General features: G+C 55.7%; 1 protein-coding gene across 1 annotated transcript in view; it reads left to right on the top strand.

Annotated features, from left to right (window-relative positions):
• Positions 1 to 21,527, top strand: part of LOC137371062 (cholecystokinin receptor-like) — a 74,985-nt gene extending 53,458 nt beyond the window's left edge. Inside the window, exons 7-9 of the mRNA XM_068032962.1 lie at positions 10,579 to 11,140; positions 20,074 to 20,683; positions 21,477 to 21,527. Of these exons, the coding sequence (XP_067889063.1) occupies positions 10,579 to 11,140; positions 20,074 to 20,683; positions 21,477 to 21,527 (1,223 nt within the window). The remainder of the gene's footprint in view (positions 1 to 10,578; positions 11,141 to 20,073; positions 20,684 to 21,476) is intronic.
• The last annotated feature ends 1,224 nt before the right edge of the window (positions 21,528 to 22,751 follow it).

Genomic DNA, 22,751 nt, shown 5'->3' with positions numbered 1-22,751 from the left:
TCAGTACTGAGGGAGGGCTGCACTGTCGGAGGGTCAGTACTGAGGGAGTGCTGCACTGTCGGAGGGTCAGTACTGAGGGAGGGCTGCACTGTCGGAGGGTCAGTACTGAGGGAGTGCTGCACTGTCGGAGGGTCAGTACTGAGGGAGTGCTGCACTGTGGGAGGGTCAGTACTGAGGGAGGGCTGCTCTGTCGGAGGGTCAGTACTGAGGGAGGTCTGCACTGTCGGAGGGTCAATACTGAGGGAGGGCTGCACTGTTGGAGGGTCAGTACTGAGGGAGGGCTGCACTGTCGGAGGGTCAGTACTGAGGGAGGGCTGCACTGTCGGAGGGTCAGTACTGAGGGAGTGCTGCACTGTCGGAGGGTCAGTACTGAGGGAGTGCTGCACTTTCGGAGGGTCAGTACTGAGGGAGGGCTGCATTGTCGGAGGGTCAGTACTGAGGGAGTGCTGCACTGTCGGAGGGTCAGTACTGAGGGAGTGCTGCACTGTCGGAGGGTTTGTACTGAGGGAGGGCTGCACTGTCGGAGGGTCAGTACTGAGGGAGGTCTGCACTGTCGGAGGGTCAATACTGAGGGAGGGCTGCACTGTTGGAGGGTCAGTACTGAGGGAGGGCTGCACTGTCGGAGGGTCAGTACTGAGGGAGTGCTGCACTGTCGGAGGGTCAGTACTGAGGGAGTGCTGCACTGTCGGAGGGTCAGTACTGAGGGAGGGCTGCACTGTCGGAGGGTCAGTACTAAGGGAGTGCTGCTCTGTCGGAGGGTCAGTACTGAGGGAGTGCTGCACTGTCGGAGGGTCAGTACTGAGGGAGGGCTGCACTATCGGAGGGTCAGTACTGAGGGAGGTCTGCACTGTCGGAGGGTCAATACTGAGGGAGGGCTGCACAGTTGGAGGGTCAGTACTGAGGGAGGGCTGCACTGTCGGAGGATCAGTACTGAGGGAGGGCTGCACTGTCGGAGGGTCAGTACTGAGGGAGTGCTGCACTGTCAGAGGGTCAGTACTGAGGGAGGGCTGCACTGTCGGAGGGTCAGTACTGAGGGAGTGCTGCACTGTCAGAGGGTCAGTACTGAGGGAGGGCTGCACTGTTGGAGGGTCAGTACTGAGGGAGGGCTGCACTGTCGGAGGGTCAGTACTGAGGGAGGGCTGCACTGTCGAAGGGTCAGTACTCAGTGACTGCTGCACTGTCGGAGGGTCAGTACTGAGGGAGTGCTGCACTGTCGGAGGGTCAGTACTGAGGGAGGGCTGCACTGTCGGAGGGTCAGTACTGAGGGAGGGCTGCACTGTCGGAGGGTCAGTACTGAGGGAGTGCTGCACTGTCGGAGGGTCAGTACTGATGGAGGGCTGCACTGTCGGAGGGTCAGTACTGAGGGAGGTCTGCACTGTCGGAGGGTCAATACTGAGGGAGGGCTGCACTGTTGGAGGGTCAGTACTGAGGGAGGGCTGCACTGTCGGAGGGTCAGTACTGAAGGAGGGCTGCACTGTCGGAGGATCAGTACTGAGGGAGGGCTGCACTGTCGGAGGGTCAGTACTGAGGGAGTGTTGCACTGTCAGAGGGTCAGTACTGAGGGAGGGCTGCACTGTCGGAGGGTCAGTACTGAGGGAGTGCTGCACTGTCAGAGGGTCAGTACTGAGGGAGGGCTGCACTGTTGGAGGGTCAGTACTGAGGGAGGGCTGCACTGTCGGAGGGACAGTACTGAGGGAGGGCTGCACTGTCGGAGGGTCAGTACTGAGGGAGTGCTGCACTGTCAGAGGGTCAGTACTGAGGGAGTGCTGCACTGTGGGAGGGTCAGTACTGAGGGAGTGCTGCACTGTCGGAGGTTCAGTACTGAGGGAGGGCTGCACTGTCGGAGGGTCAGTACTGAGGGAGGGCTGCACTGTCGGAGGGTCAGTACTGAGGGAGTGCTGCACTGTCGGAGGGTCAGTACTGAGGGAGGGCTGCACTGTCGGAGGGTCAGTCCTGAGGGAGGTCTGCACTGTCGGAGGGTCAATACTGAGGGAGGGCTGCACTGTTGGAGGGTCAGTACTGAGGGAGTGCTGTACTGTCGGAGGGTCAGTACTGAGGGAGTGCTGCACTGTCGGAGGGTCAGTACAGAGGGAGTGCTGCACTGTCGGAGGGTCAGTACTGAGGGAGTGCTGCACTGTCGGAGGGTCAGTACTGAGGGAGTGCTGCACTGTCGGAGGGTCAGTACTGAGGGAGGGCTGCACTGTCGGAGGGTCAGTACTGAGGGAGGTCTGCACTGTCGGAGGGTCAGTGCAGAGGGAGTGCTGCACTGTCGGAGGGTCAGTACTGAGGGAGTGCTGCACTGTCGGAGGGTCAGTACAGAGGGAGTGCTGCACTGTCGGAGGGTCAGCGCAGAGGGAGTGCTGCACTGTCGGAGGGTCAGTACTGAGGGAGTGCTGCACTGTCGGAGGGTCAGTACAGAGGGAGTGCTGCACTGTCGGAGGGTCAGTGCAGAGGGAGTGCTGCACTGTCAGAGGGTCAGTACTGAGGGAGTGCTGCGCTGTCGGAGGGTCAGTACAGAGGGAGTGCTGCACTGTCGGAGGGTCAGTACAGAGGGAGTGCTGCACTGTCGGAGGGTCAGTACTGAGGGAGTGCTGCACTGTCGGAGTGTCAGTACTGGAGGAGTGCTGCACCGTCGGAGGGTCAGTACTGAGGGAGTGCTGCACTGTCGGAGGGTCAGTACAGAGGGAGTGCTGCACTGTCGGAGGGTCAGTACTGAGGGAGTGCTGCACTGTCGGAGGGTCAGTACTGAGGGAGTGCTGCACTGTCGGAGGGTCAGTACTGAGGGAGTGCTGCACTGTCGGAGGGTCAGTACTGAGGGAGTGCTGCACTGTCGGAGGGTCAGTACTGAGGGAGTGCTGTACTGTCGGAGGGTCAGTACTGAGGGAGTGCTGCACTGTCGGAGGGTCAGTACAGAGAGAGTGCTGCACTGTCGGAGGGTCAGTACTGAGGGAGTGCTGCACTGTCGGAGGGTCAGTACTGAGGGAGTGCTGCACTGTCGGAGGGTCAGTACTGAGGGAGGGCTGCACTGTCGGATGGTCAGTACTGAGGGACTGCTGCACTGTCGGAGGGTCAGTACTGAGGGAGTGCTGCACTGTCGGAGGGTCAGTACTGAGGGAGGTCTGCACTGTCGGAGGGTCAGTACTGAGGGACTGCTGCACTGTCGGAGGGTCAGTACTGAGGGAGTGCTGCACTGTCGGAGGGTCAGTACTGAGGGAGTGCTGCACTGTCGGAGGGTCAGTACTGAGGGAGGGCTGCACTGTCGGAGGGTCAGTACTGAGGGAGTGCTGCACTGTCGGAGGGTCAGTACTGAGGGAGGGCTGCACTGTCGGAGGGTCAGTACTGAGGGAGTGCTGCACTGTCGGAGGGTCAGTACTGAGGGAGTGCTGCACTGTGGGAGGGTCAGTACTGAGGGAGGGCTGCACTGTCGGAGGGTCAGTACTGAGGGAGGTCTGCACTGTCGGAGGGTCAATACTGAGGGAGGGCTGCACAGTTGGAGGGTCAGTACTGAGGGAGGGCTGCACTGTCGGAGGATCAGTACTGAGGGAGAGCTGCACTGTCGGAGGGTCAGTACTGAGGGAGTGCTGCACTGTCAGAGGGTCAGTACTGAGGGAGGGCTGCACTGTCGGAGGGTCAGTACTGAGGGAGTGCTGCACTGTCGGAGGGTCAGTACTGAGGGAGGGCTGCACTGTCGGAGGGTCAGTACTGAGGGAGGGCTGCACTGTCGGAGGGTCAGTACTGAGGGAGGGCTGCACTGTCGGAGGGTCAGTACTCAGTGAGTGCTGCACTGTCGGAGGGTCAGTACTGAGGGAGTGCTGCACTGCCGGAGGGTCAGTACTGAGGGAGGGCTGCACTGTCGGAGGGTCAGTACTGAGGGAGGGCTGCACTGTCGGAGGGTCAGTACTGAGGTAGTGCTGCACTGTCGGAGGGTCAGTACTGAGGGAGGGCTGCACTGTCGGAGGGTCAGTACTGAGGGAGGTCTGCACTGTCGGAGGGTCAATACTGAGGGAGGGCTGCACTGTTGGAGGGTCAGTACTGAGGGAGGGCTGCACTGTCGGAGGGTCAGTACTGAGGGAGGGCTGCACTGTCGGAGGGTCAGTACTGAGGGAGTGCTGCACTGTCGGAGGGTCAGTACTGAGGGAGTGCTGCACTGTCGGAGGGTCAGTACTGAGGGAGGGCTGCACTGTCGGAGGGTCAGTACTGAGGGAGTGCTGCACGGTCGGAGGGTCAGTACTGAGGGAGGGCTGCACTGTTGGAGGGTCAGTACTGAGGGAGGGCTGCACTGTCGGAGGGTCAGTACTGAGGGAGTGCTGCACTGTCGGAGAGTCAGTACTGAGGGAGGGCTGCACTGTTGGAGGGTCAGTTCTGAGGGAGTGCTGCACTGTCGGAGGGTCAGTACTGAGGGAGGGCTACACTGTTGGAGGGTCAGTACTGAGGGAGGGCTGCACTGTCGGAGGATCAGTACTGAGGGAGTGCTGCACTGTCGGAGGGTCAGTACTGAGGGAGTGCTGCACTGTCAGAGGTCAGTACTGAGGGAGTGCTGCACTGTCGGAGGGTCAGTACTGAGGGAGGGCTGCACTGTCGGAGGGTCAGTACTGAGGGACGGCTGCACTGTCAGAGGGTCAGTACTGAGGGAGTGCTGCACTGTCGGAGGGTCAGTACTGAGGGAGTGCTGCACTGTTGGAGGGTCAGTACTGAGGGAGGGCTGCACTGTCGGAGGGTCAGTACTGAGGGAGTGCTGCACTGTCGGAGGGTCAGTACTGAGGGAGTGCTGCACTGTTGGAGGGTCAGTACTGAGGGAGTACTGCACTGTCGGAGGGTCAGTACTGAGGGAGTGCTGCACGGTCGGAGGGTCAGTACTGAGGGAGGGCCGCACTGTTGGAGGGTCAGTACTGAGGGAGGGCTGCACTGTCGGAGGGTCAGTACTGAGGGAGTGCTACACTGTTGGAGGGTCAGTACTGAGGGAGGGCTGCACTGTCGGAGGATCAGTACTGAGGGAGTTCTGCACTGTCGGAGGGTCAGTACTGAGGGAGGGCTGCAATGTCGGAGGGTCAGTACTGAGGGAGTGCTGCACTGTCGGAGGGTCAGTACTGAGGGAGTGCTGCACTATCGGAGGATCAGTACTGAGGGAGGGCTGCAATGTCGGAGGGTCAGTACTGAGGGAGGGCTGCACTGTCGGAGGATCAGTACTGAGGGAGTTCTGCACTGTCGGAGGGTCAGTACTGAGGGAGGGCTGCAATGTCGGAGGGTCAGTACTGAGGGAGGGCTGCACTGTCGGAGGATCAGTACTGAGGGAGTGCTGCACTGTCGGAGGGTGAGTACTGAGGGAGGGCTGCACTGTTGGAGGGTCAGTACTGAGGGAGGGCTGCACTGTTGGAGGGTCAGTACTGAGGGAGGGCTGCACTGTTGGAGGGTCAGTACTGAGGGAGTGCTGCACTGTCGGAGGGTCAGTACTGAGGGAGGGCTGCACTGTCGGAGGGTCAGTACTGAGGGAGGGCTGCACTGTGGGAGGGTCAGTACTGAGGGAGGGCTGCACTGTCGGAGGTTCAGTACTGAGGGAGTGCTGCACTGTCGGAGGGTCAGTACTGAGGGAGGGCTGCACTGTCGGAGGGTCAGTACTGAGGGAGTGCTGCACTGTCGGAGGGTCAGTACTGAGGGAGGGCTGCACTGTTGGAGGGTCAGTACTGAGGGAGTGTTGCACTGTCGGAGGGTCAGTACTGAGGGAGGGCTGCACTGTTGGAGGGTCAGTACTGAGGGAGGGCTGCACTGTCGGAGGGTCAGTACTGAGAGAGTGCCGCACTGTCGGAGGGTCAGTACTGAGAGAGTGCCGCACTGTCGGAGGTTCAGTACTGAGGGAGTGCTGCACTGTCGGAGGGTCAGTACTGAGGGAGTGCTGCACTGTCGGAGGGTCAGTACTGAGAGAGTGCCGCACTGTCGGAGGGTCAGTCCTGAGAGAGTGCCGCACTGTCGGAGGTTCAGTACTGAGGGAGTGCTGCACTGTCGGAGGGTCAGTACTGAGGGAGTGCTGCACTGTCGGAGGGTCAGTACTGAGGGAGTGCTGCACTGTCGGATGGTCAGTACTGAGGGAGTGCTGCACTGTCGGAGGGTCAGTACTGAGGGAGGGCTGCACTGTCGGAGGGTCAGTACTGTGGGAGTGCTGCACTGTCGGAGGGTCAGTACTGAGGGAGGGCTGCACTGTTGGAGGGTCAGTTCTGAGGGAGTGCTGCACTGTCGGAGGGTCAGTACTGAGGGAGGGCTGCACTGTTGGAGGGTCAGTACTGAGGGAGGGCTGCACTGTCGGAGGATCAGTACTGAGGGAGTGCTGCACTGTCGGAGGGTCAGTACTGAGGGAGTGCTGCACTGTCAGAGGGTCAGTACTGAGGGAGGGCTGCACTGTCAGAGGTCAGTACTGAGGGAGTGCTGCACTGTTGGAGGGTCAGTACTGAGGGAGGGCTGCACTGTCGGAGGGTCAGTACTGAGGGACGGCTGCACTGTCGGAGGGTCAGTACTGAGGGAGTGCTGCACTGTCGGAGGGTCAGTACTGAGGGAGTGCTGCACTGTTGGAGGGTCAGTACTGAGGGAGGGCTGCACTGTCGGAGGGTTAGTACTGAGGGAGTGCTGCACTGTCGGAGGGTCAGTACTGAGGGAGTGCTGCACTGTTGGAGGGTCAGTACTGAGGGAGGGCTGCACTGTCGGAGGGTGAGTACTGAGGGAGTGCTGCACGGTCGGAGGGTCAGTACTGAGGGAGGGCCGCACTGTTGGAGGGTCAGTACTGAGGGAGGGCTGCACTGTCGGAGGGTCAGTACTGAGGGAGTGCTACACTGTTGGAGGGTCAGTACTGAGGGAGGGCTGCACTGTCGGAGGATCAGTACTGAGGGAGTGCTGCACTGTCGGAGGGTCAGTACTGAGGGAGGGCTGCAATGTCGGAGGGTCAGTACTGAGGGAGGGCTGCACTGTCGGAGGATCAGTACTGAGGGAGTGCTGCACTGTCGGAGGGTGAGTACTGAGGGAGGGCTGCACTGTCGGAGGGTCAGTACTGAGGGAGGGCTGCACTGTTGGAGGGTCAGTACTGAGGGAGGGCTGCACTGTTGGAGGGTCAGTACTGAGGGAGTGCTGCACTGTCGGAGGGTCAGTACTGAGGGAGGGCTGCACTGTCGGAGGGTCAGTACTGAGGGAGGGCTGCACTGTGGGAGGGTCAGTACTGAGGGAGGGCTGCACTGTCGGAGGTTCAGTACTGAGGGAGTGTTGCACTGTCGGAGGGTCAGTACTGAGGGAGGGCTGCACTGTTGGAGGGTCAGTACTGAGGGAGGGCTGCACTGTCGGAGGGTCAGTACTGAGAGAGTGCCGCACTGTCGGAGGGTCAGTACTGAGAGAGTGCCGCACTGTCGGAGGGTCAGTACTGAGGGAGTGCTGCACTGTCGGAGGGTCAGTACTGAGGGAGTGCTGCACTGTCGGAGGGTCAGTACTGAGGGAGTGCTGCTCTGTCGGAGGGTCAGTACTGAGGGAGTGCTGCACTGTTGGAGGGTCAGTACTGAGGGAGTGCTGCACTGTCGGAGGGTCAGTACTGAGGGAGGGCTGCACTGTTGGAGGGTCAGTACTGAGGGAGTGCTGCACTGTCGGAGGGTCAGTACTGAGGGAGGGCTGCACTGTTGGAGGGTCAGTACTGAGGGAGTGCTGCACTGTCGGAGGGTCAGTACTGAGGGAGGGCTGCACTGTTGGAGGGTCAGTACTGAGGGAGTGTTGCACTGTCGGAGGGTCAGTACTGAGGGAGGGCTGCACTGTTGGAGGGTCAGTACTGAGGGAGGGCTGCACTGTCGGAGGGTCAGTACTGAGAGAGTGCCGCACTGTCGGAGGGTCAGTACTGAGAGAGTGCCGCACTGTCGGAGGGTCAGTACTGAGGGAGTGCTGCACTGTCGGAGGGTCAGTACTGAGGGAGTGCTGCACTGTCGGAGGGTCAGTACTGAGGGAGTGCTGCTCTGTCGGAGGGTCAGTACTGAGGGAGTGCTGCACTGTTGGAGGGTCAGTACTGAGGGAGTGCTGCACTGTCGGAGGGTCAGTACTGAGAGAGTGCCGCACTGTCGGAGGGTCAGTACTGAGGGAGTGCTGCACTGTTGGAGGGTCAGTACTGAGGGAGTGCTGCACTGTCGGAGGGTCAGTACTGAGGGAGTGCTGCACTGTCGGAGGGTCAGTACTGAGGGAGTGCTGCACTGTCGGAGGGTCAGTACTGAGGGAGGGCTGCACTGTCGGATGGTCAGTACTGAGGGAGTGCTGCACTGTCGGAGGGTCAGTACTGAGGGAGGGCCGCACTGTTGGAGGGTCAGTTCTGAGGGAGTGCTGCACTGTCGGAGGGTCAGTACTGAGGGAGGGCTACACTGTTGGAGGGTCAGTACTGAGGGAGGGCTGCACTGTCGGAGGATCAGTACTGAGGGAGTGCTGCACTGTCGGAGGGTCAGTACTGAGGGAGGGCTGCACTGTTGGAGGGTCAGTACTGAGGGAGGGCTGCACTGTCGGAGGGTCAGTACTGAGGGAGGGCTGCACTGTCGGAGGGTCAGTACTGAGGGAGTGCTGCACTGTCAGAGGGTCAGTACTGAGGGAGTGCTGCACTGTCAGAGGTCAGTACTGAGGGAGTGCTGCACTGTCGGAGGGTCAGTACTGAGGGACGGCTGCACTGTCGGAGGGTCAGTACTGAAGGAGTGCTGCACTGTCGGAGGGTCAGTACTGAGGGAGTGCTGCACTGTTGGAGGGTCAGTACTGAGGGAGGGCTGCACTGTCGGAGGGTCAGTACTGAGGGAGTGCTGCACTGTCGGAGGGTCAGTACTGAGGGAGTGCTGCACTGTTGGAGGGTCTGTACTGAGGGAGGGCTGCACTGTCGGAGGCTCAGTACTGAGGGAGTGCTGCACGGTCGGAGGGTCAGTACTGAGGGAGGGCCGCACTGTTGGAGGGTCAGTACTGAGGGAGGGCTGCACTGTCGGAGGATCAGTACTGAGGGAGTGCTGCACTGTCGGAGGGTCAGTACTGAGGGAGGGCTGCAATGTCGGAGGGTCAGTACTGAGGGAGGGCTGCACTGTCGGAGGATCAGTACTGAGGGAGTGCTGCACTGTCGGAGGGTGAGTACTGAGGGAGGGCTGCACTGTTGGAGGGTCAGTACTGAGGGAGGGCTTCACTGTTGGAGGGTCAGTACTGAGGGAGGGCTGCACTGTTGGAGGGTCAGTACTGAGGGAGTGCTGCACTGTCGGAGGGTCAGTACTGAGGGAGGGCTGCACTGTCGGAGGGTCAGTACTGAGGGAGGGCTGCACTGTGGGAGGGTAAGTACTGAGGGAGGGCTGCACTGTCGGAGTTTCAGTACTGAGGGAGTGCTGCACTGTCGGAGGGTCAGTACTGAGGGAGGGCTGCACTGTCGGAGGGTCAGTACTGAGGGAGTGCTGCACTGTCGGAGGGTCAGTACTGAGAGAGTGCCGCACTGTTGGATGGTCAGTACTGAAGGAGTGCTGCACTGTCGGAGGGTCAGTACTGAGGGAGTGCTGCACTGTCGGAGGGTCAGTACTGAGGTAGTGCTGCACTGTTGGAGGGTCAGTACTGAGTGAGGGCTGCACTGTCGGAGGGTCAGTACTGAGGGAGTGCTGCACTGTCGGAGGGTCAGTACTGAGGGAGTGCTGCACTGTCGGAGGGTCAGTACTGAGGGAGTGCTGCACTGTCGGAGGGTCAGTACTGAGGGAGTGCTGCACTGTCGGAGGGTCAGTACTGAGGGAGGGCTGCACTGTTGGAGGGTCAGTACTGAGGGAGGGCTGCACTGTTGGAGGGTCAGTACTGAGGGAGTGCTGCACTGTCGGAGGGTCAGTACTGAGGGAGGGCTGCACTGTCGGAGGGTCAGTACTGAGGGAGGGCTGCACTGTGGGAGGGTAAGTACTGAGGGAGGGCTGCACTGTCGGAGTTTCAGTACTGAGGGAGTGCTGCACTGTCGGAGGGTCAGTACTGAGGGAGGGCTGCACTGTCGGAGGGTCAGTACTGAGGGAGTGCTGCACTGTCGGAGGGTCAGTACTGAGAGAGTGCCGCACTGTTGGATGGTCAGTACTGAAGGAGTGCTGCACTGTCGGAGGGTCAGTACTGAGGGAGTGCTGCACTGTCGGAGGGTCAGTACTGAGGGAGTGCTGCACTGTTGGAGGGTCAGTACTGAGTGAGGGCTGCACTGTCGGAGGGTCAGTACTGAGGGAGTGCTGCACTGTCGGAGGGTCAGTACTGAGGGAGTGCTGCACTGTCGGAGGGTCAGTACTGAGGGAGTGCTGCACTGTCGGAGGGTCAGTACTGAGGGAGTGCTGCACTGTCGGAGGGTCAGTACTGAGGGAGTGCTGCACTGTCGGAGGGTCAGTACTGAGGGAGTGCTGCACTGTCGGAGGGTCAGTACTGAGGGAGTGCTGCACTGTCGGAGGGTCAGTACTGAGGGAGTGCTGCACTGTCGGAGGGTCAGTACTGAGGAAGTGCTGCACTGTCGGAGGTGCCATCTATTGTTGAAATGTTAAACCCAGGTCTGCATCGCTCTAATGAATGTGAAAATGAGCAACAGAATTTGTTTGTCCACTCCAGCATCATCTGCACTGTTAACCAATGGAAATGTTCCATTTCTAGTGCACACAAATGGAGCGGGTGGCTCGAACCTTCAGCATTATGATGACAGTGATGGCTGCTATCTGCAAGTTGGTAAACGGAGGAACACCATGGAGATGACGACACTGACCCCGAGCACCAGCGCCAAGCTGGACCGTGTCCGTAGCAACGCGTCTGAGTCCAAGCTGGTGGCCAAGAAGCGTGTCATCCGCATGCTGATTGTCATTGTGGTGATGTTTTTTGTCTGCTGGATGCCTATCTACAGTGTTAACACCTGGCGTGCCTTTGACGATTTGAATGCCATCCGTCGCCTCTCAGGTGCCCCCATCTCCTTCATCCACCTGCTGTCCTACACATCGTCGTGTGTTAACCCCCTGGTTTACTGCTTCATGAACAAGAGATTTCGCAAGGCTTTCCTCGGCACCTTCTCCCGCTGTCTCCGACCGTTCAGGGTCTTCAAGGATGTGGAAGAGGAGCCCGGGGTAACAGGAACCTCTCTGTCCAAGTTCAGCTACACCACTGTTAGCACCGTGGGACCCCCGTAAATGCAGGCACATCCCCCTCCCCGCACACCACATCCCTGCACTCCCACTCGCCCCTCCCCTTCCCCCTCCCACCCTGGCTGTTTGGGCTGACTTCTCAACTCTTGTGTCTCTGTTTGTTTCCTTTTTCCTCCCTGACTCTTGAAGTCTGGCACATTGACGGAAGAGCGGAGAAATGCAGAGAAATGCGTTTGGTTTCGAACCCACTCGCTCTTGTGCAGCAGTCTGACCTTGGACCCCAGCTCTGGCCAGAATCCAACATCTGATCCATTCAACCATGTGACACAGCTGATTCCTCCCTCGGTTCCTCCCTCACTCCTGCCACCTCCCTCCTCCCTTCAATGGGTCAAACTGTGGGTCTGGTTGTCACTAAGCAGAAGGTCCCCATGGTTTCATTCCCTGGTCACCGGGGTTGTGTGGGGACAGCAATTGTTTGGACACTGCAACACTAATGGGGAAGGTGAGGGCAGGGGTCAGAGTCGAGCTGATCGATCTGGTTGTGCTACATGCTGCAAAGTGAGTACAGGCAGAGTTTGTGGGTTGGAATCATAGCAGAGCTCGACTGTGATGCTTTCCAAAGTCGAATAGCCCAGGACATTCAGCATCCATGTTGACACAGGTTCCCTTGGTCTGTGGCTCGCCATCAGTAACACAGGATTGGGGAACATGTTGGGTGATGCATCTGGCGGTGGGGACAGATTGCAGTGTGTGGTGTCGGCCAGCGAATCGGGTTAGTGCCGCGTTGGAAAGAAAGATTTGCATTTCTGTAGCGAGTTTCATAACCTCAAGACATCCCAAAATGCTTTGCAGCCAATGAAGTACTTTTGAAATGTAGTTTCTGTTGTAATGTAGGAAATGCAGCAGCCAATCTGTGCACAGGAAGGTCCCACAAATATCATAGTGATCAGCAAACCTGTTTTTAATGATGTTGGGTGAAGGCAAATATCGAGCAGTGAGAACTCCCCTGATCTACTTCCAATAGCGACCGTGGGATCTTTACATCCACCTGAGATGGCAGACGGGGCCACGGTTTAATGGCTCATCCTGAAAGTCAGCACCTCTGACAGTGCAGCACTCCTTTAGTACTGACCCTCTGACAGTGCAGCACTCTCTCAGTACTGACCCTCTGACAGTGTAGCACTCTCTCAGTACGGACCCTCCGACAGTGCAGCACTCCCTCAGTACTGACCCTCCGCCAGTACAGCACTCCCTCAGTACTGACCCTCTGACAGTGCAGCACTCTCTCAGTACGGATCCTCTGACAGTGCAGCACTCCCTCAGTACTGACCCTCCGACAGTGCAGTACTCCCTCAGTACTGTCCCTCCAACAGTGCAGCCCTCCCTCAGTACTGACCCTCTGACAGTGTAGCACTCTCTCAGTACGGACCCTCCGACAGTGCAGCACTCCCTCAGTACTGACCCTCCGCCAGTGCAGCACTCTCTCAGTACGGAACCTCCGATAGTACAGCACTCCCTCAGTACTGACCCTCTGACAGTGTAGCACTCTCTCAGTACGGACCTTCCGACAGTGCAGCACTCCCTCAGTACTGACCCTCTGAAAGTGTAGCACTCCCTCAGTACTGACCCTCCGACAGTGCAGCACTCCCTCAGTACTGACCCTCCGCCAGTGCAGCACTCTCTCAGTACGGACCCTCCGATAGTACAGCACTCCCTCAGTACTGACCCTCTGACAGTGTAGCACTCTCTCAGTACGGACCCTCTGACAGTGCAGCACTTCCTCAGTACTGACCCTCAAACAGTGCAGCACTCCCTCAGTACTGAGCCTCTGACAGTGCAGCACTTCCTCAGTACTGACCCTCTGACAGTGCAGCACTTCCTCAGTACTGAGCCTCTGACAGTGCAGCACTCACTCTGTAAAGACCCTCCGACAGTGCAGCACTCCCTCAGTACTGTCCCTCCGACAGTGCAGCACTTCCACAGTACTGACCCTCCGACAGTGCAGCACACCCTCAGTACTGTCCCTCCGACAGTGCAGCACATCCACAGTACTGACCCTCCAACAATGCAGAACTCCCTCAGTACTGACCCTACGAAAGTGCAAAACTCCCTCAGTACTGCCCCTCTGACAGTGTAGCACTCTGTCAGTACTGACCCTCTGACAGTGCAGAACTCCCTCAGTACTGACCCTCTGACAGTGCAGCACTCCCTCAGTACTGACCCTCCGACAGTGCAGAACTCCCTCAGTACTTCCCCTCTGACAGTGTAGCACTCTCTCAGTACTGACCCTCTGACAGTGCAGCACTCCCTCAGTACTGACCCTCCGACAGTGCAGCACTCCCTCAGTACTGCCCCTCTGACAGTGCAGCACTCCCTCAGTACTGAACCTCCGACAGTGCAGCACTCCCTCAGTACTGACTCTCCGACAGTGCAGCACTCCCTCAGTACTGACCCTCCGACAGTGCAGCACTCCCTCAGTATGACCCTCCAACAGTGCAGAACTCCCTCAGTACTGACCCTCTGACAGTGCTGCACTCCCTCAGTACTGACCCTACGAAAGTGCAAAACTCCCTCAGTACTGCCCCTCTGACAGTGCAGCACTCCCTCAGTACTGAGTCTCCGACAGTGCAGCACTCCATCAGTACTGACCCTCCGACAGTGCAGCACTCCCTCAGTACTGCCCCTCTGACAGTGCAGCACTCCCTCAGTACTGAGCCTCCGACAGTGCAGCACTCCATCAGTACTGACCCTCTGACAGTGCAGCACTCCCTCAGTACTGAGCCTCCGACAGTGCAGCACTCCCTCAGTACTGCCCCTCTGACAGTGCAGCACTCCCTCAGCACTGAACCTCCGACAGTGCAGCACTCCCTCAGTACTAACTCTCCGACAGTGCAGCACTCCCTCAGTACTGAGCCTCCGACAGTGCAGCACTCCATCAGTACTGACCCTCCGACAGTGCAGCACTCCCTCAGTACTGAGCCTCCGACAGTGCAGCACTCCATCAGTACTGAGCCTCCGACAGTGCAGCACTCCCTCAGTACTGCCCCTCTGACAGTGCAGCACTCCCTCAGTACTGAGCCTCCGACAGTGCAGCACTCCATCAGTACTGACCCTCTGACAGTGCAGCACTCCCTCAGTACTGACTCTCCGACAGTGTAGCACTCCCTCAGTACTGACCCTCCGACAGTGTAGCACTCCCTCAGTACTGACCCTCCGACAGTGCAACACTCCATCAGTACTGACCCGCTGACAGTGTAGCACTCCATCAGTACTGACCCTCTGACAGTGCAGCACTCCCTCAGTACTGAGCCTCCGACAGTGCAGCACTCCCTCAGTACTGACTCTCCGACAGTGCAGTACTCCCTCAATACTGACCCTCGGACAGTGCAGCACTCCCTCAGTACTGACTCTCCGACAGTGTAGCACTCCCTCAGTACTGACCCTCCGACAGTGCAACACTCCCTCAATACTGACCCTCAGACAGTGCAGCACTCCCTCAGTACTGACTCTCCGACAGTGCAGCACTCCCTCAGTACGACTCTCCGACAGTGCAGCACTCCCTCAGTACTGACTCTCTGACAGTGCAGCACTCCCTCAGTACTGAGCCTCTGACAGCGCCGCACTCCCTCAATACTGACCCTCTGACAGTGCAGCACTCACTCTGTACTGATCCTCCGACAGTGCAGTACTCCCTCATTACTGAGCCTCTGACAGTGCAGCACTCCCTCAGTACTGACCCTCTGACAGTGCAGCACTCCCTCAGTACTGACCCTCTGACAGTGCAGTACTCCCTCAGTACTGAGCCTCTGACAGTGCAGTGCTCCCTCAATACTGACCCTCTGACAGTGCAGCGCTCCCTCAGTACTGACCCTCTGACAGTGCAGCACTCCCTCAGTACTGACCCTCTGACAGTGCAGTACTCCCTCAATACTGACCCTCCAACAGTGCAGAACTCCCTCAGTACTTCCCCTCTGACAGTGTAGCAGTCTCTCAGTACTGACCCTCTGACGGTGCACTGCTCCCTCAGTACTGACCCTACGAAAGTGCAAAACTCCCTCAGTACTGCCCCTCCGACAGTGCAGCACTCCCTCAGTACTGCCCCTCTGACAGTGCAGCACTCCCTCAGTACTGAGCCTCCGACAGTGCAGCACTTCATCAGTACTGACCCTCTGACAGTGCAGCACTCACTCAGTACTGACCCTCTGACAGTGCAGCAGTCACTCAGTACTGACCCTCGGACAGTGCAGCACTCCCTCAGTACTGACTCTCCGACAGTGCAGCACTCCCTCAGTACTGACTCTCCGACAGTGCAGCACTCCCTCAGTACTGAGCCTCCAACAGTGCAGCACTCCATCAGTACTGACCCTCTGACAGTGCAGCACTCACTCAGTACTGACCCTCTGACAGTGCAGCACTCCCTCAGTACTGACCCTCTGACAGTGCAGTACTCCCTCAGTACTGAGCCTCTGACAGTGCAGTGCTCCCTCAATACTGACCCTCTGACAGTGCAGCGCTCCCTCAGTATGACCCTCCAACAGTGTAGCACTCCCTCAGTACTGACCCTCTGACAGTGCAGCACTCCCTCAGTACTGACCCTCTGACAGTGCAGCACTCCCTCAGTACTGACCCTCTGACAGTGCAGCACTCCCTCAGTACTGACCCTCTGACAGTGCAGCACTCCCTCAGTACTGACCCTCTGACAGTGCAGCACTCCCTCAGTACTGCACCCGGAGCGTCAGTCTAGATTTTTGTGTGCAAGTCTCTGGAGTGGGACTTGAACCCACTGTCTTCTGACTGAGTTGAGAATTACCCACTGAACTATGGCTTACAGCAGAAGCAGTTAGAACCATTGAAAAATTACAGCACAATCCGAGGGCATTCTGCCCCTCATGTCGGCACTGGCTGAAAAAACTATCTGTTCAATATAATCCCACCTTCCAGTACCTGGTCCATAGCCTTGCTGGTTACAGCACTTCAGGTGCATGTCCAGGTACCTTTTAAAAGAATTGAGGGTTTCTGCCTCCACCACGTTCCTGGCAGTGAATTCCAGACACTCACCACCCTCTGGGTGTAATTGTTTTTCCTCATGTCCCCTCTAATCCTCCTTCCAATCACCTTAAATCTGTGCCCTCTGGTAATTGACTTCTCCACCAGAGGAAACCGGTCCTTTCTGTCTACTCTATCTGGGACCCTCATAATTTTTTACAGCACAATTAAGTCACCCCTCAGCCTCCTCTGTTCCAAGGAAAACAACCCTAGCCTATCTGACCTTTCCTCATAGCTGCAACTTTCAAACCCAGTTGTACTCAGACTGGTTCTCTCTCACTCAGGCTGCTTTATTATTGTGAAATTGAGACACCGGTCCTTGGTGGACAGCAGTGGAGCAGAGAAGGGATGGAAATAGTGATTGGCTTTTAAACAGCTGTAGATTGTAGGAGGGAAAAGAGACTGAGGGAGATGAGGAGTTGTACAGTTTCTAGATCTAGGGATGAATGAATCACAGTAGGAGATATTCTTTCAGGTGAAGAAGCAAAGCACGGGGTCAAATTTAAGATGATTAAAGAATTTGATTGGGTCGATAGAGAGAAACTATTTCCTCTGGAGGGGAGAGTCTGGAACAAGGGGGCAGAACGTTCAAATTTGAGCCAGGCCGTTCAGGGGTGATGTCAGGAAGCACTTGTTCACACAAAGGGGAGTGGGAATCTGGAACTCTCTCCCCCAGAAAGCTGTGGATGTTGGGGGTCAGCTGAAACTTTCAACTGTGAGACTGATAGATTGTTGTTGGTTCGGAGAATTGAGGGATACAGTATCAGAGAGGGGAAATGACATTAAGATACAGATCAGCCATGACCTCGCTGAGTGGTAGAACAGACTCGAGAGGCTGAATGGTAGAATCTATTATAAAGGATGAGATAACTGGACACTTAAAAAATAATGGTAAATTGGGCAGAGTCAACATGGATTTATGAAAGGGAAATCATGTTTGACAAACCTGTTGGAATTTTTGAGGATGTTACTTGTAACATAGATAAAGGAGAACCAATGGATGTGGTGTATTTGGATTTTCAGAAGGCTTTTGATAAGGTCCCACACAAGAGGTTAGTAAAAATAATGAGAGCACATGGGATTGGGGATAATATACTGCAATGGATTGAGAATTGGTTAACAAGCAGAAAGTAGGAATAAATGGGTCATTCTCAGGATGGCAAGGAGTACCACAAGGATCAGTGCTTGGGCTCCAGCTGTTCACAATCTATATCAATGACTTGGATGTGGGGGTCAAATGTAATATTTCCAAATTTGCTGATGACACAAAACTAGGTGGGAATATAAGTTGTGAGGAGGATGCAAGGAGGCTTCAAGGAGATTTGGACAGGCTAAGTGAATGGGCAAGAACATGGCAGATGGAATATAATGTGAATAAGTGTGAGGTTATCCACTTTGGCAGAAAAAGCAAAAATGCAGAGTATTTCTTAAATGGTGAGAGGTTGGGAAGTGTTGATGTCCAAAGAGACCTGGGTGTCCTTGTTCATGAGTCACTAAAAGCTAGTATGTTGGTGCAGCAAGCAGTTAGGAAGGCAAATGGTGTGTTGACCTTCATTGCAAGGGGATTTGAGTACAGGAGTAAAGGTGTATTGCTGCAATTGTATAAAGCATTGGTGAGACTGCACTGGGAGTATTGTGTACAGGTTTGGTCTCTTTATCTAAGAAAGGATATACTTGCCATAGAGGGAGTGCAACGGAGGTTCACCAGACTAATCCCTGGGATAGCGGGTTTGTCTTATGAGGATAGATTGCAGAAACTGGGCCTGTATTCTCTAGAGTTTCGAAGAATGAGAGGTGATCTCATTGAACTTACAAAATTCTTACGGGGCCTGACAGGGTGGATGTGGATAGGATGTTTCCTCTGGCTGGTGAGTCTAGAACCAGGGGACACAGTCTCAGAATAAGGTATAGGCCGTTTAAGACTGAGAGGAGGAGGAATTTCTTCACTCAGAGGGTGGTGAATCTGTGGAATTCTCTACCCCAGAGGGCTGTGGAAGCTCAGTATTTGAGCATGTTCAAGACAGAAATCGATAGATAGCTGGATACTAATGACATGAAGGGATATGGGGATAATGTGGGAAAGTGATGTTGAGGTAGATGATCAGCCATGAGCTAATTGAATGATGGAGCAGGCTTGATGGGCTGAATGGCCTATTCCTGTTCTTATGTTGCTATGACAAGAGAACAACAAAAATAATTGAAAATGTGTGGCGCAGTGGTTAGCACCGCAGCCTCACAGCTCCAGGGACCCGGGTTCAATTCCGGGTACTGCCTGTGTGGAGTTTGCAAGTTCTCCCTGTGTCTGCGTGGGTTTTCTCCGGGTGCTCCGGTTTCCTCCCACAAGCCAAAAGACTTGCAGGTTGATAGGTAAATTGGCCATTATAAATTGTCACTAGTATAGGTAGGTGGTAGGGAAATATAGGGACAGATGGGGATGTTTGGTAGGAATATGGGATTAGTGTAGGATTAGTATAAATGGGTGGTTGATGTTCGGCACAGACTCGGTGGGCCGAAGGGCCTGTTTCAGTGCTGTATCTCTAATCTAATCTAATCTAATCTAATGGGTTGGGAGAAACTAGGTCGAGATCTATAGTTGTTGGTACAGGAAGTGTATATTTTACTGCAATTCTCAAAAGGAAAGGGCGACCAATAATGACTCTTGTTCCACCTACCAAACAAAAGACAAACACCAGCTCTCGTTTCCAGAAGGTTTTCAGGCTGAGACCCTCTGCTTGTTGTTTTTGGAGAGTCAGTGGGAGGCCTCCTTTAAGCTGGTAGCCATTACAGTTGCTGTGAGAGGGAGAGAGAGAGGGAAGGGGTTGTGATTTCAACAGTCAAAAGGACCACCTTTTGGAGATGGCATGAATGCCCAATTCTCCAACTCCCTTCCCCATTCCCCAACCCCCACCGCCTTCCCTCCCCCACCCTGGCTCCCCATTGTCAGAATAAGATTGTTGAATTTACCCCAATGTTGCAGCATGTTTGAAGGCGGGTCTTGGAGTCATCGTTCCAACATCCTGTCAGTGCCTCACGGCAATCCCCCCAGGATGGAGAGAGTGAGCTCCTGGAGGTAACTCTGGATGGGACAGTGACCTTTCACCTCCTTGGTTCTGGGGTCAAACCCAACCCCAGAGAGGGAGTAACAGTTTGTCTGATGCCTTCAATGTAAAATTCTATCAGGAGAGTTTGACTGTTCCTGGTTGAGTTGACAGTAATTAGTATGGTTACCGTATTCCTGGGCTTGCTGACGTCACTGGGGCATATTCCACTTAAGCCAGTTTGTTCATTGTCGTCATAGTTACAGTGCAGAGTGTTCTATCATTGGTGCATTAATCTGCCTATGCTGGTTGCTATTGTGTTTCTATGGATACCGCAGACTTGTTGCTCTTGTGATGGTTTTGATGCTTATTATGGGCTGTTAAATTTTATGCAACATTGTCCTGGAATGTGCCATTGGTCAGTCCTGTCCCACACCCGTCCTTTGGGATAATCCTGAGAAGTGTTGCAGTTTGGACTGTACATTTTCTGGCATTAAACAGGGTGAGACTTGTACTAATAACTACCCTGAGCTGTGTAGTTAAATGCTGCAACTTAGATGTCTGACCACTGGAGTCTGTAATTCAGGTCTGCAAGAGTCTCAAACTGTAACCAACACCAAGAGACACTATCGGCTTCCGTTGGATGAACATAATCAGTTCTTAATCTAGTAACTGGGTGAACATCTTGTAAACACTGCATGCATCTCTCTGGCAGAGTGGTCTTGCCAGCTTGCCCTTTGTGAATTGGGCACCGTCGATGATCGAGACTGTGCCTTTCTGTTGAGGTGGGAGGTGAATGGGAGGATCATAAAATAAATGGCAAAACAGAAACAGAAAGAGAGGCGCCAGTTACGCTAATAAATAACTAATGGCTCGCATGACACTGGAAGCTTTGCACTGGATATCAGGCAGTGGGCACTGGGTATTGGGCAGTGGACACTGGGCAGTGGGTATTGGGCAGTGGACACTGGGCAGTGGGTATTGGGCAGTGGGCACTGGGTATTGGGCAGTGGACACTGGGCAGTGGGTATTGGGCAGTGGACACTGGGTATTGGGCAGACACTGGGCAGTGGCTACTGGGCAGTGGGTATTGGGTATTGTGCAGTGGACACTGGGCAGTGGGTATTGGGCAGTGGGTATTGGGCAGTGGACACTGGGTATTGGGCAGTGGACACTGGGCAGTGGGTATTGGGCAGTGGGTATTGGGCAGTGGACACTGGGTATTGGGCAGTGGACACTGGGCAGTGGGTATTGGGCAGTGGGTATTGGGCAGTGGACACTGGGTATTGTGCAGTGGACACTGGGCAGTGGGTATTGGGCAGTGGGTATTGGGCAGTGGACACTGGGTATTGTGCAGTGGACACTGGGCAGTGGGTATTGGGCAGTGGGTATTGGGCAGTGGACACTGGGTATTGGGCAGTGGACACTGGGCAGTGGGTATTGGGCAGTGGGTATTGGGCAGTGGACACTGGGTATTGGGCAGTGGACACTGGGCAGTGGGTATTGGGCAGTGGACACTGGGCAGTGGGCACTGAGTATTGGGCACTGGGTACTAGGAGTGAACACTGGGTATCGGGCAGTTCTATTGGCCAATGACACTGAGTATTGCATACAGTGTTAAAAAAAATTCCAAAACCCCCCCCCCCCCCTGAAATAACTGACCCAGTGATCACCAATTGAGACTGGTCAGTGTGAATAACCATTGGTCTGGGACTAATGGCAGGGCATTGGCTGGTGAATACTTGGTTTTGGGCAGGAAGTGTTGGCTATTGAGTATGTTATTGGCTGATTAGCATTGGCTACTGACCATTGAGTAGTGGAGACTGACCATTGGGTGATAAGCACTGGCTACTGACCACTGGTTAACAAACACTGATCATTGGGTGATGGACATTGAGTTTTGGGCAATGGGTGATGGGCATTGGGTGATGGGCATTGACTATTGAATACAGGGTAAGGAAGGATGGGCGTCAGTCCTTTGATATTGACTGTGAATTAAGAAGGAATATGCTGCTGTTGTGTTTTCACTAATTCCGCTTTTTAATTTGGGATCCATTGATAGACTTGAATCCAAACTGTCAGACAGCAGCAATGGTTAGAAACTCTTGGGAATCATCAGAGAATCAAACAGCACAGAAGGAGGCCATTCGTCCCATTGTGCCTCTGCTGGGTCTTTGGTAGAGCTATCCAGTTAGTCTCACTCCCCCCTGCTCTTTTCCCAAAGCCCTGAGAAGGGGAGAGTTGGAGGCTTGTGATCTTGTGTTAAGGAATCCCCTCCTATTGAAAAATTCAGGTGCAGGGCCTTGAAGAGCACCAGCAGAGGGTTGGATCTGGCATCTGTTAATCTGGGTGCAGTGAGTGAGGGTGAGGTGGGCGAGAGGGTGAGGTGGGCGAGAGGGTGAGGTGGGCGAGAGGATGAGGTGGGCGAGAGGGTGAGGTGGGCAAGAGGGTGAGGTGGGCGAGAGGATGAGGTGGGCGAGAGGGTAACTGGTGCAAATGAAAGTGGCTCTCGAGTGTGGGCAGAGGCCTCTGTTTCCAATGTTCAGTGTGCAATGTTTGGCTCTTGTGCGATCCTGTTAAACCCTCGTGTATTTGTTATTTTTGTGGTTGATGTGCTGACACCATGAAGTTATGGGATGTTTTGGTATGTATGAACAATCCTGGCATTGCCTGTACAAATATTGGCGAGATGTTTATTAAACAAATTGATGTATAAACAGATCTGGCTCCAGCCTGGAATTTTTCTTTCCGATTCTTTGAGTTTTGGTTTTCATTGCGCTGAGTTAGAGTGACCTTTCATCCTCGGGCACTTGGGGTCAAACACAGCCCAGACAGATACTGAGCCTTGGAAATCACCAGGTCTGATCCGGCTCAAACCCAGTGATGAGGAGAAGACTGAAGAGAATTCCGGACAGGGATCGCCTCACAGTGGTCCACAGGTAAGTGATTCCAGGTCTTCGGTTGGGATTGGAGGGGAAGTGGTGGGAGACAATGTGGGGGTCAGGGTCAGGTGGGGGAGCTGCAGTCATAGGGAGGGAGATCGAGAGTGGGGGAAGGATGGGAGAGCGGGAATCGGGCAGGGAAGGGATTGGGAGATGGGGAGGGGAGGGAGATTGGGAATTGGGGGAGGGGAGGGAGACTGGGGTGAGGGGGGGAGGCATTTGGGAATTGGGGGAGGGGAGGGAGACTGGGAGACGGGGGAGGGAAGGGAGACTGGGAGATGGGGAGGGGAGGGAGACTGGGAGATGGGGGTGTTAGAGACTGGGAGATGGGGGAGGGGAGGGAGACTGGGAGATGGGGGAGGGGAGGGCGACTGGGAGACGGGGAAGGGGAGGGAGACTGGGAGATGGGGGAGGGGAGGGAGATTGGAAGACGGGGGAGGGGAGGGAGACTGGGAGACGGGGGGAGGGGAGGGAGACTGGGAGATGGGGGTGTTAGAGACTGGGAGATGGGGGAGGGGAGGGAGACTAGAGATGGGGGAGGGGAGGGAGACTGGGAGATGGGGGTGTTAGAGACTGGGAGATGGGGGAGGGGAGGGAGACTGGGGGGGTGTTAGAGACTGGGAGAT

This window comes from Heterodontus francisci, chromosome 6 (genome assembly GCF_036365525.1).
Source record: "Heterodontus francisci isolate sHetFra1 chromosome 6, sHetFra1.hap1, whole genome shotgun sequence".
NCBI lineage: Eukaryota > Metazoa > Chordata > Chondrichthyes > Heterodontiformes > Heterodontidae > Heterodontus > Heterodontus francisci.
The sequence above is the reverse complement of the archived record's forward strand: the minus strand, read 5'-3'. Positions and strand labels throughout refer to the sequence as shown.